Raw genomic sequence first — 13,304 nt, forward strand, 5'->3', positions numbered from 1 at the left:
ATTGTTACAGAAGAATGGCAGCTTACTCCAGGGCACTTCAGTATTCCTGAGGAATAAACATAATTTCTCTTGTCCTCCCACTGGGATGTTCTCAGGTGAAGTCACTGCTCCTGCTCTTTGACATATTTTCCGTGTAGAAGATATGGAGCCTGGAAATCACGTGACAGTTGGAGTAAGCCATTCCTAATCCCATGCCAGAACGGAAGGCTAATGGCCACATTCTTCTTTTAAAGAAGGTGAGAAAACAATTCCTAATCCAAAACCAGTGCCTATCTTCACGACCACATCTGCCAGGCACCGGTCCCACTTCCGGCCAAGCTCCAACTCCTCCCTGTTCCCCACTGGCGCCTCCAGCTTTCCTCTCGGCCGGCCTCCCGCTCCAACCCCTGCAAGTCTCGCGAGCTATTTTCTTTAAAAGCATTACCCTTGAAAACTTCCATAGTTTCGGATCTTAACACCATCAAAATTAGTCTTAATCTCTGAACACATAAAGATAATCCTTTCTTCTCTCTTTCTGCACAATATAGATTTTCAAAACAGAGGGAAATAAAGCACTTTATTTAGTTCCAGATTTATTGTGTTCCATTTAGGAATGAACTACTATCTGGGTAACCCATGGGATGCCAACTCTATACGGAGAGAATAAACTATTTTAGCAATGGACCTGGTGTGGCTGAATGAAATGACACTTCAAAATTGTAGGACTGTGGAAAACAAGATATTTGCTTTGTGCCTTAACTTCCTTTCTTATACAATATGAAAATGACCTGTTCAGTGTGTTATAAGAATTGCCAAATGCAATACATTTTTAAAATATAAGGCATAGAATATCTTTATATTTACTCAAATGAGTTTTGACTCTTCTTTCCTTGGATGTTGGCAGTTTAAATGAGAGAAAGGCAAAAGGTAAACAAAGCTGAAATAAGGATTGTACTTTATTTTGTTTATCACATTTAAAGAGTGTATGAATCCATTCTTGCACTACTACAAAGAAATACCTGAGACTAGGTAATTTAGAAAGAAGAGAGGTTTAATTGGCTCACGGTTCTGCAGGCTGTACAGGAACCATGATGGCATTTGCTTCTTGGGAGGCATCAGGAAGCTTCCAATGATAGCAGAAGGCAAAGGAGGAGCCAGCACGTTTTATGTGGCCAGAGCAGGAGCAGGAGAGCGAAGGGAGAGGTGCTGCACACTTTAAACAACCAGATCACACGAAAACTCACCATCATGAGAACAGCACCAAGGGAGAAATTCGCCCCCATAATACAATCACCTCCCACCAGGCTCCACCTCTAACATACGGGATTAAAATTCAACATGAAATTTAGGTGGGGACAAAGATCCAAACCATATCAGAAAGTATACCTTGATTGTACCAACACTAAAGTTTCACTGATTTTAAATTGACATACAAATTAATTTAAAATTTTTCTCTACTGTCTCAAATTTATGAAAAGTATAAACTAACCAGCTTTGTGAATGGGGTCATTGAGAAAGAAAAGAAACAGAAAGAAAAGAACCCCTGCCCAAGAGAAGGGTCCTTAATAGTCAAAGAAAAGACAAATAATTCTAGACAGTATCATTACAAATTCAATACAGTAAATATAGTTGGATAAATATATATTGAGTACTGCAGTCTAAAAACAAAACACATTATCTTCAAGGAATTCATAAAACTTACATAAACTTTTCTATATATCAGGTGTGGCAAATTCTTTGGTGATCTATTGAGAAAACACTTTTACTAGTATATATGCCCTTGTGTAGTCCCTCCATACATTATTTCTGGTTTTGGCCATGTGACTGGCTTTAGCCAATGGAACATTAGCAATTGTGATGCATGCCTGTACATGCAGGCTATATTTTCAGAACTCTACCTCTTGGAACATTCCCTCTCAGATTCCAACCACAATACTGAAAAAACCAAAGCCCAGTCTAGCCATTTAAAGAGAACACATGGAAGTAAACCAAGAACCCAGCCAATATCCCCAGGTAAGCTCCCAGCCAAAAGCCAGTACCAATATCCTCCTTAAAAGAGATTCCTCCCATTCCAGTTAAGTTGCCCTAGTTAATGCCTCATGGAGCAGAGATAAGCTGTTATTAATAAGCCCTGTTCAAACTGCAGAATTTGAGCAAATAAATTATTATTATTGTATTAAACCAATAAGTTGGGGATAAATGCTATGCAATGATTATCTGAATCATCAGAGTATGAACAATTTATCAATTTATTCTAAACTATAATTGTACAAGCTGTATTCTGACATAGTAAAGCCAAATAAAATATAAGCTTTGAATAAAGAGAAAAAACCAAAAACTTTGAAATAAAAAACATTTTATAAATTACTTATGAGTGATAAAGATAAAAAAATTTTACTGACAGGCTTCTTAGAAAATAAAGACAATGAAAATGATGACTAACCTCTGATTTTTTTATCTTGCCCAAATTCCTATCTAAGGCGTCTGGCGAGTCATGGCCTCAGATGGGTTTTATTTAACCCTACATATCATGATTTACTTTCCAACCCAACTCTAGCATAACATTACAAAACAAAGAAGAAAATCCTGTATTCGTCCATTCTCGCATTGCTATAAAGAAATCCCTGAGACTGGGTAATTTATAAAGAAAAAAGGCTTAACTGGCGCACAGGCTATAGAAGAGGCATGACTGTGGAGGCCTTAGGGAACTTTGACTCATGGCAGAAGGTAAAGTGGGAGCAGGCATCTTCGCATGGCCAGAGCAGGAGGAAGAGAGAGAGTAGGGAGGTGTCACACACTTTTAAACAATGAGATCTTGTGAGAACTCTATCACAAAAACAGCACCACCAAAGTGGGACATCCGCCCCCGTGACCCAATCACCTCCTACCAGGCCCCACCTCCAACACTGGGAATTACAATCCAACATGAGATTTGGGTGGGGACACAAATCCAAATCATGTCACTTCCCAACTCATTCTGTGAGATCAGTATTAACCTGCTACAAAACCCAGGCAAGTAAAATCACAAGAAAGAAAACAGACCAATATCCCTTATAAATATAGACACAAAAATATTCAATAAAATACTAGTAAACTGAACCCAGCAACATATAAAAAGAATTACAGTAGTACCCCCTTATCCAGGGAACATATGTTCTAAGACCCCCAGTGGATGCCTGAAACCGAAGATAGTACCAAACCCTATACAAACTTTTTTCCCTAGATATACATATCTATGATAAAGTTTAATTAATAAATTAGATACAGTAAGAGATTAACAATTACTAATAACAAAATAGAAGAATTATAACAATATTCCAGCATCACTACTTTGATGCTTTGGGGCTATTACTAAGTAAAATAAGGGTTACTTGAAGAGAAGCACTGAGATACCATGACAGTTGACCTGATCACTGAGATAGCTAAGTGACTACTGTGTAGATAGAGCATGCAGTGTGGATACAGTGGAAAAAGAGCAGATTCACATCACAGGTGAGAAGGAGCAGGACACTGCAAGATTTCACCACACTGCGCAGAATGGTACGCAATTTAAAACTTACAAATTGTTTATTTCTGAAATCTTCCATTTACTATTTTCAAACTGCAGTTGACTGAAACTGTGGAAAGTGAAATCATGGATAAGAAGGGACTACTGTGGGCTGGCGCAGTGGCTCATGCCTGTAATCCCAGCACTTTGGGAGACCAAGGCGGGCGGATCACAAGGTCAGGAGTTTGAGACTAGCCTCACTAACACAGTGAAACCCTGCCTCTACTAAAAATACAAAAATTAGCCGGGCTTGGTGGCGCATGCCTTTAATCCCAGCTGCTCAGGAGGCTGAGGCAGGAGAATCCCTTGAACCTGGGAAGCGGAGGTTGCAGTGAGCCGAGATCACACCACTGCACTCCAGCCTGGGCAATGTATCAAGTCTCCATCTCAAAAAAAAAAAAAAAAAAAAAGACGGGACTACTGTGTATACCATGACCAAGTGGGATTTGTCTCAGAAAAGCAAGGACGGCTTAAAATACGAAAATCAATCCAGGTAAAACATCATATTAACAGAATGAAGTCTAAAAAAAAAAAAAAAAGGATCATCTTAGTAAATGCAGACAAGAGCATTTGACAAAGTCCAACTGTCTTTCATGATAAAAGTACTCAGCTAGGAACAGAAAGAAACATCCTCAGCCCAATGAAAGACATCTGCACAATTCTCAGGTAACATTGTGCTTCACGGTAAAGACCAACAGCTTCCACTCAGACGGGTAAATAACATGAATCTTGAAAAACACACATATACATACAACCACCTATGTTCTCCCTCAACACAAGAAGGGCAAGAGATTTTCCACACTCTCCACCTTTTCTTAGTGTGTATACCTTAGAAAATTCATAATTGTTCATTCTTTCTCTGCCTCTTTAAAATGAACTCTGTAAGTCTTTCCAAAACTTAAATAAGCCTCTTGTCACTGTTATAACCCAGGAACCTTTTCCTTAAAGGCGTAGCCACCATCTCTTTGAAATGAAGCCAATGAGGAAGACCATGCACCTACCAGGGGAGTTTCCATGGGAGGGTGCAGCCTAACTCAGCAGGCACCTGGGTCCAAACTACAAACCTACCTCCTGTCGTAAAGATATAATAGATTTGTTTTTCTTTTGGATTAAGGCAATTAGTAAACACAGATGCCTACCCCAATTATCAGATGAATTTAGGATGAACTGTGTGTGACAAATGGTGAGTCAAGTCCTCTTGCTTGAAGACTAGTTATCATTTATCTTGAGAACATGTATGACAAGGGTTACATCTGCTTAGCTGTATGAGATTTCTTTCTGTCTTTTCTATCTCTTTAGTGGATTGCCTATGTTGAAACATCTGGTTTCATGTTTATTCAAAAATCCAAACTGTTTTCTTTTCTACTTTTGGGTTGAGCTTGTCTGGGTTGGCAAGAGATTTTGTTTTTTAATTTATATTCCCCTAACACTTCTTCAGATCAGGAATAAGACAAGGAAGACTGCTCTTACCACTTCATTCAACATTGCACTGGAATTTCTAGTTGAGTCACTTAGTCAGAAAGGGAAATAAAAGGTCTCCAGATGGGAAAGAAAGAAGTAAGACAATTTCTATTTGCAGATGATATGATATTTTGTGTAGAAAATTGCAAGAAATTCACAAAAAAATTACAGCTAATATATGAGTTCAGTAAGTTTATAGTACACAAAATCAATATGCAAAAATAAATTATATTTCTATACTCTAGCAATGAACAATCCAAGATGAAATTAAGAAAACAATTTATTTACAATAGCTTCAAAAAAACCCAAAACTTAGGGATAAATTTAACAAAGAAAGTACATGACTTGTACACTAAAAAGAGCATAACATCATTGAAAAAAGTTTTTTTAAAAAGACCTAAATAAATGGAAAGACATTTTGTGTTCAAAAATTAGAAGACTTGCCATTGTTTAAATGGCTGCATTAGTTTCCTCTTGTTGCTGTGCAAATCACCACAAATTCAGTGGTTTAGAACACACATCTTATAGTCCTGGATTGTTCTAAATTGGTTCTTGCTGGACTAAAATCAAGGTTTTGGTAGGGCTGCATTTCTTCCTGAAGGTTCTGGGAGAGAATCTATTTCCTTGCCTTTTTCCAGCTTCTAGAGACTGCCCACATTCCTTGGCTTATGGCTCACTTTCATCTTCAAAGTCAGCAATGGCCAGTCAAGTCTTTCTCACAGCACGTCACTCTGGCACTTAATCTTCTGCCTCCCTTTTTCATGTTTAAAGACATTTGTCATTACACTGGGTCCAGTAGCCTCAAATCCATCTGCTACCTTAATTCCCCTTCACCATGTAACATAACATATCCATAGGGTCTAGGGATTATACTAGAATGTAGACATCTTGCGGGGGGTGGGGGGGATCATTTTTCTGCCTATCACAATAGGCAAATTGATCTACAGATTCAACACAATTGGCTTTTTTTTTTCTTGCAGAAATTGACAAGATGATCCTAAAATTTATCTAGAAACACATGGGACACAGAACAGCCAAGACAATTTTGAAAAATAAGAACGAAGGACTCATACTTCTTGATTTCAAAACTGACTACAAAGCTACAGTAATTAACACTGTGTGAGACTGGCATAAGGATATGCATATAGATTGATAAAATAAAACTGAGAAGCCCTTGAGAAATAAACCTTATATATGTGGTCAATTGATTTTTGACAATAATGACAAGAAAATTCAATAGGAAAAGAAGTTATTTCAACAAATGGTACTGGGACAACTGGATACACACATGCAAAAGGATGAAGTTGGAACCTTACCTCATACCATATGCAAAAATTAATGCTAAATGAGTCATAGACCTATATATAAGAATTAGAACTATAAAACTTATGGAAGAAAATATAGGCATAAGTCTTTGTGATTTTGGATTACACAATGGTTTCCTAGAATGACTCTTAAGCACAAGCAACCAAATCAATAAGTTGGATTTCATCAAAATTGAAAACGTTTGTGCCTCAAAGGACATTATCAAGACAATGAGAAGAGAACACATAGAAGAACACACTTATAAATCATATATCTGATACATATCTGCTTTCCAAAATAAGTAAAAACTTTTATAACTCAATAATAAAAACACAAGTAACCCAGTTTAAAAATGGGCAAAAAAAAAGTTGTTAAACTTCATGAGTTACAGAAAAATGCAATGAAAAACCATAGTGAGATACCATGTCATACCCACTAGTGTGGCTATGATCCAAAAGATAGATTAAATAATAACTATTGGCAAACATGTAGGAGATTGGAACCTTCACATATTCCTGGTAGAAATGGAAAATGGTGCAGTCACTTTGGAAGACAATTTGGCAGTTTCTCAAAAAGTTAAACATAGAATTACCATATTGAGGAGTATGGCTGCAGGCCAAAATCCTATGTATTATCTTTCAGGCAGGACCCTAGACAGTTACAAGGCTTTGCCCAGCAGACCTCATTGGGGAAAACTGCCATCTCCACATCAGACTTGGTACACAGCTAGTATGTTACAGCTTCTGGAGGGATTTGCAGCCAAGAACTCACTCCCTGCTCCCTCCACCCCCACTAGCCCTGCTCATAGGCTTCTCTGCTTTCCTAGCTCAGGCACTTCCATTCAGAGGCTTCAGTTCAGGCCCTTTTCAGGAGTCCCAGTTGAGACCTCCTTAGGGAGGGCTTGGCTGAGGCAGTGCTTTCAGCTACTAGTGATACTTCTCCATGTTGAATGAATAGTTACATACATCATAAAAGTATAAAAACATAGAAAGGATGCATACCAACTTCCAGATAGTGGTTACCTCTGGGTAGGAAGGGGAAGTAGGATGAAGAGGAGCCTTCAATTGACTCCATAACATTATTTCTTCAAAAAACTTTTCCTGGCCAGGCGCACTGGCAAATGCCTGTAATCCCAGCAATTTGGGAGGCTGGGGCGGGTGGATCACATGAGGTCAAGAGTTCAAGACCAGCCTGACCAATATGGTGAAACCCCGTCTCTACTAAAAATACAAAAATTAGCCAGGCATGGTGGCCGGTGCCTGTAGTCCCAGCTACTCTGGAGGCTGAGACGGGAGAATTACTTGAACCTGGGAGGCAGAAGTGGCAGTGAGCCGAGATCATGCCACTGCACTCCAGCCTGGGCGACAGCGAGATTCCGTCTCAAAAAAACAAAACAAAACAAAAACCTTTTCTTAAGAATATATAATAAAGCCATAATGTAGTAAAACCTAGTATGCATAAATGGGTATTTGTTACACATATGAAATATTTCATAATACAAAAGAATGAAAAACATCGAAATAATTCTTAGCCCCAGGTGGTGAAATTATATGTGATTGTGATTTTAGTTTTTTCTTGATATGTATATACATTTTTTCAAACTCTTCCAACCAACATGAATTTCTTTTATAATGATAATAAATAATACATGTGTTTCACAAAGAGGTATTACTACCCATAACTTAAGCAGAGAGCTATAAAAATATATTTTGGTTAAACTGTAATATATGGCTTAAAAATCGAACCAATATTAAAATCTTATTTTCATGTAAAAAAACTCTACAAATATTTTAATAGTTCAGCTGAGAAATGCTTTTCTTTTTCAAACACAAACCAAAATTTAAAAGCTGAAATTTACACATGTCCAAATGTAAGAGCTAGTCAGGAACTGAAATGCAAATAATTACAGCTTTAATAATTATTCCTATTAAGTTTTTTTTTTGGCAACATGACCTTAAATAGCCCAGGATTATCTGAATGTGGTCATTCAAGCTATTACTATAAATTACTCAGTGTAGAGGTATAATTAATAATTAATAGAACTTTTTAGACCTAGGACATCTAATTCAACAGTTTCCAATGATTTTCTAGAACCCTTTCTTCATATTAAATAATGTGCAGAAGCTCAACATGTAGAAGAAGCCATAACAAAGGTGCTGTGTTTGAAGCTGGGAGCTGCATTCTGAGCCCTTGCTTGCTCCCTTTCTCACATCTTTATCCTCTCCCTCCATCAACGGCTCTTTCCTGTCTGGAAACAAGGATCGTCAAGTCTCCTGATTTCTAACCACACCTCCTGTTCTCATATTTCATCATAGCACAGTTTTCCTCTATCGGCTGTTGCCACAGTTCTACCTACCATTGCTTGTCATGATCCCCCTGTACCCCAGCCCTTACCATTCCCCTGAAACCTCTCTGGATAACCATTGTCCATCTGCACATCCAAGGGATATTCTTCCATCCTTTACATGGACTCATATGAAATCACCATATAAAAACAATTCTCAATACCTGGCTGCTCTGTAATACTATTGAGCTTAGAAAAGCATTGCGTTCCTCCTTGGGAACTTTCTCACATCGTGTCTGACACTACTTTCTTCTAGTTTTTTTTCTTTTGAACTTCCTGTCTGCCTACTCCTTGTAAGTCACCCCAACCTTCCTGTCTCTGTGTTTGCCTCTTAAGCATTGTGGCTCCTCAAGGTTTTATTCATCACTTGTCTATTTCACAGCAAGTTTCACACAGATGCTGATGACCCTATGTCTCCTTACCAGCCAGAAACACTCCCCTGAGGCTCCAGAAACATATTTGGGTTGCTTATTGGACATAACAGTCTTACCATCTCAAAAGCAATTCAAACTCAACATACTCAAAACTAAATTAATCACTTCCTTTTCTCTGCAAATTCTATCCATGTCTTCTCTAATCATCAGGATGTTTTGTGGGTTGGATTGTGTCCCCTGAAAAGATATGTTGAAGTCCTAACTCACAGTACCTATGAATGTGATCTTGTTTGGAAAGAGGATCTTTGCAGAGGTAATCAAGTTAAGATGAGGTCATACTGAATAAGGGTGGGCCCTAATCCAATATGACTACTGTACTGAGAAAACAGACACACAGGCATAGACACACAGAGAATGCCAGGTGAGGCAAAGACAAGAGTGATGTCTCTTGTCAAGTATTTCCCTTCCCAGATCTGTCCTGTCCCAACTGCCTCCCCGGCTTTTGGTAGCCTGTTCAATGGACAGTCCCATTTCTTAACACTTTCAGCTGTCTGGCTTCTTAGGGTGAGGGCTGGCTTCCAGCATGAGTTCCCTCATGGCAGTGTGGTGACAGCTGTAGCAGCTTCTGTACCCAGGCCCCTGCCAACTGCTCTACAAGAGGTGCTGGCTGCATACTCCCGCCCCCACAACACCTCCAGTGGGGTTGAGTAACCAAAAGAATCTGGAGGTTAAATAAGGCCTATGGGCAAACTTTCATCAATGAGAGACAGGAAATGAATTACTCTTCCTTCCCTCCCACAATCGACTCTTCTAATGCACAGAAGTCCCATAAGATCTGTCCAGAGACATCTCCCATGACCAAGTAAATGCTGCCTCTTAATAAAGCTGTGATAAGCTCAGTAACAGTACATTGTATTTGCTGTCCTTCCTTCCCTTCTTTGTTTCTTGTTTTTTTCCTTACTCTCACTACCCTGGGATTACTACCTCTCCTCTCCAACAAAAAGCTCACATGTAAGCTCCATTTTCTATGGAACCCGGGCTAAGATAGCAAGTTGCTTAAACATCATTTTTTCTCTTCTAAAAATAGAGATAATGATGGCTCTTCTCATAGGACCACCAAAAGTATTATATTAGACAATATCTGAAAAGCACAGTAACTTGAAATAGTTAGTGCCCACAAAATGTCACTTGTTACTATTAATTATAACTACATGAAGATCCAGAGCTATTTTTGCATTCTTCTCCCACTGTGTTAGTCCAGGTTCTCTAGAAGGACAGAGATAATGGAATCGATATGTATATAAAGGGGAGTTTATTAAGTGTTAACTTACACAATTGCAAGGTCCCACAATAGGCAGTCTGCAGGCTGAAGAGCAAGGAGAGTCAGTCGGAGTTCCAAAACTAAAGAACTTGGAGTCCAGTGTTCAAGGTCAGGAAGCATCCAGCATGGGAGAAAGATGAAGGCTGGGAGGTTAGGCCAGTCTCTCTTTCCACATTTTTCTTCCTGCTTATATTCTAGCTGTGCTGGCAGCTGATTAGATTGTGCCCACCAAGATTAAGGGTGGGTCTACCTTTCCCAGCCCACTGACTCAAATGTTAATCTCCTTTGGCAACACCCTCACAGACACAACCAGGATCAATACTTCGTATCCTTCAATACAATCAAGTTGACACTCAGTATTAACCATCACACCCACTTTGTTACAGGAAGAAGAAACTGGAGAATGTGCACATAATGTCCCCTCTTTTCTTTAATCCTTATTGTGCTACATTAAAAACCATTACCACTGTACCTTGTGCTATAGAAGCATTAAAGTTCATTTACACAGGAAAATACTTATTTAAAGGCTGTTAGGAAACTTACAAAGTCCCTGGAGTACCCAGCAGTCAGGCTTGAAGGCCATACGGGGAGGGACAAAGCTTTAGCCAACATTGTATTGGGTCAGGCACAACTTGTACCACTGACAGTGGAAAGTAGACCCAATCCTGCCATCTTCCAACACCACCCTTTCCCCCACCCCAAACTGGACTCTAGCCAATACATACTTTCTCCCATTTCTCACTTGCAAATCCAAGTCTTGCTGACGTAATCTGATTGATGGAGTCTAAGTCACATGGTTGTGTTTCAGCTGCAAGGGAGGCTAAGATTACACATTTTTCTGTTGACTTGCTTAAGGAAAAGATATTCATAAGGTAGGAAGTCCCCCTCAAATATGGGAAATGAGTTCATAAGATTAACTGAACAGCCAGAAAATATGACAAATGTACACTGTATATCTACTTGAAGAAATGTCACAAACCAAATAAAATACGGTTACAATTTTTTTTCTTTTGAGACGGAGTCTCGCTCTGTTGCCCAGGCTGGAGTGCAGTGGCATGATCTTGGCTCACTGCAAGCTCTGCCTCCTGGGTTCACATCATTCTCTTGCCTCAGCCTCCGGAGTAGCTGGGACTACAGGCGCCCGCCACTACGCCCGGCTATTTTTTTTTTTTTTTTTGTATTTTTAGTAGAGACAGGGTTTCACCGTGTTAGCCAGGATGGTCTAGATCTCCTGACCTCGTGACCTGCCTGCCTCGGCCTCCCAAAGTGCTAGGATTACAGGCGTGAGCCACCGTGCCTGGCCACAGTTTAAAAAAAAAAAAAAAAAGAAAGAAAGACTAAAAGAGAAAGAGGAAGGTGGGAATAATCTACTTATTGAGGGAATTCTTGCAAAGTATATTCCATGTCTAGGTAGTCCATAGTGCACTAGCTATTTCTTGAGTGGACCTAATGGCTGCTGCAGAGGTCACAGTGATGCTTTCAGATGCCCTGGGCAAAGTGGGCTAAATGCTTTTTAACTCTGGGTCACCTCTTTCTAGCCCTCAGTTGACTCCAAACAGTAATTACAACTCGTAGTGAACAGAGGCAAATTCCTCTCAGGCTCAACATTAATAATTTACCATTAGTTATAAATCTTAAAAGAAAACATTCCCTGGCCAATGCACATATCTAATATTAAGACGATAAGATTTTTATTCTTAGAAAAAAAGATATATGAAAAAATGGAAATAAAAATACTTGAAGGAGGAAAACAAACCACTTCTATCAAGTATATCCTTATCAGTTATACCACAAAATAATCTTATTATCAAACACACAATCCTAAAATTACAGGTTATTTCCCCTCCTGTATTACATATGTATATAATAACTAACCAAGGATTTTTAATTCTTTCTTCAAAGTATATATCCTACCTCCCATTTCTTTTTATTCTCATTGCCAACAAGTACAAATCAGCCCACCCCTAAATTATTACAAAAGCCTTACTCCCTTAAGTGCTTTCATTCATTTATTCATTCATTCATTTATTCATTGAACAAGCATTTTCTGAGCACTTGCTATGGACCAAGTCCTCTTTTTCATGGATTATTTTTCTAATGGGAAAAATGACAGAATGCTAGTAAATTGGTAGACGCGAACTAATGGAGGTGTAGAAATTGATACATGACAGAGAATTGCTGGAGTGATGCCCTTGAGGAAATGGACAGACAGGAGGAGGGGTGGCCTTCACCAGGACCATGGAAGCAGAGTCACATGAGAAAAGGTCGGTTACAGGAACACAGGTATGGGTAAGGGGAAAGACATGGAAGCAGGAGCTTGTGGAAGTTCTCTTCTATAGCTCCCAGCTTCTCCATGAAGTAGGGAGCAGGCTCATTAGCATAAAGGTTAGAGTCAAAACTTCTTCCTCCTGCCAAATCCTCCTAATCCAAATATTAATTATAGTCAAACACCTCCTCCTCAGACATCGGGCACATATTGATTTCCCATTTCATGGACCTCCTGCAGCCCCTTCAACTCCTGTGACCTTCCCAGGCTTGCTCTGCTGTTCCCTACTGACATGGTGGCTGAAGGGGTACAGGATAAACCCTTGATTCCATCATAACACACATTGTATGTCAGCAATTCAACAGCATAAAACTTGAAAGTAAATATCACTAAGTAGGTGATACCCATAACCAAGGAAACATTTATTTTATTCATATGAACAGGTATAAACAGAGAATAATAAAAATGTTTTTCTAATTGTACATAAACAGTAGAAGGGCCCTGTTGATCTGAGAAGTGCCATAGGCATGGCTACTTTGCCTATAGCCCTTGGCCACTCTTGAGTGGTATAATAGCATGGCAGGCAATTTGAGTAAAAACTGCTTTGTCAAAAAGCATCCAAGTTAAAGCAGATCTTGTTTAAACTCAGACACTGACACATATAACGGCACAATAACTTCTAGCTAGTTATTATTACTTTAATGGTC

The 13,304-nt window shown here is 39.1% G+C and overlaps 1 protein-coding gene and 1 pseudogene across 21 annotated transcripts in view; both read right to left on the reverse strand.

Moving 5' to 3' along the window:
- Nucleotides 1-13,304, reverse strand: part of NEK10 (NIMA related kinase 10) — a 257,967-nt gene that overhangs the window by 104,221 nt on the left and 140,442 nt on the right. For 2 of the 21 annotated variants that reach the window (XM_063602222.1, XM_063602223.1), the window contains one exon: nt 360-1,192. The exons of the other annotated variants lie outside the window; for them this stretch is intronic. In XM_063602222.1, coding sequence (XP_063458292.1) covers nt 1,144-1,192 — 49 coding nt within the window. In that variant the 3' untranslated portion in view covers nt 360-1,143. Of the gene's footprint in view, nt 1-359; nt 1,193-13,304 lie in introns of those variants that run through there. 21 annotated transcript variants of the gene reach the window in all.
- LOC134730068 (MICOS complex subunit MIC10-like) lies at nt 102-1,069 on the reverse strand (annotated as a pseudogene).

This window comes from Pan paniscus, chromosome 2 (genome assembly GCF_029289425.2).
Source record: "Pan paniscus chromosome 2, NHGRI_mPanPan1-v2.0_pri, whole genome shotgun sequence".
Classification (NCBI taxonomy): domain Eukaryota; kingdom Metazoa; phylum Chordata; class Mammalia; order Primates; family Hominidae; genus Pan; species Pan paniscus.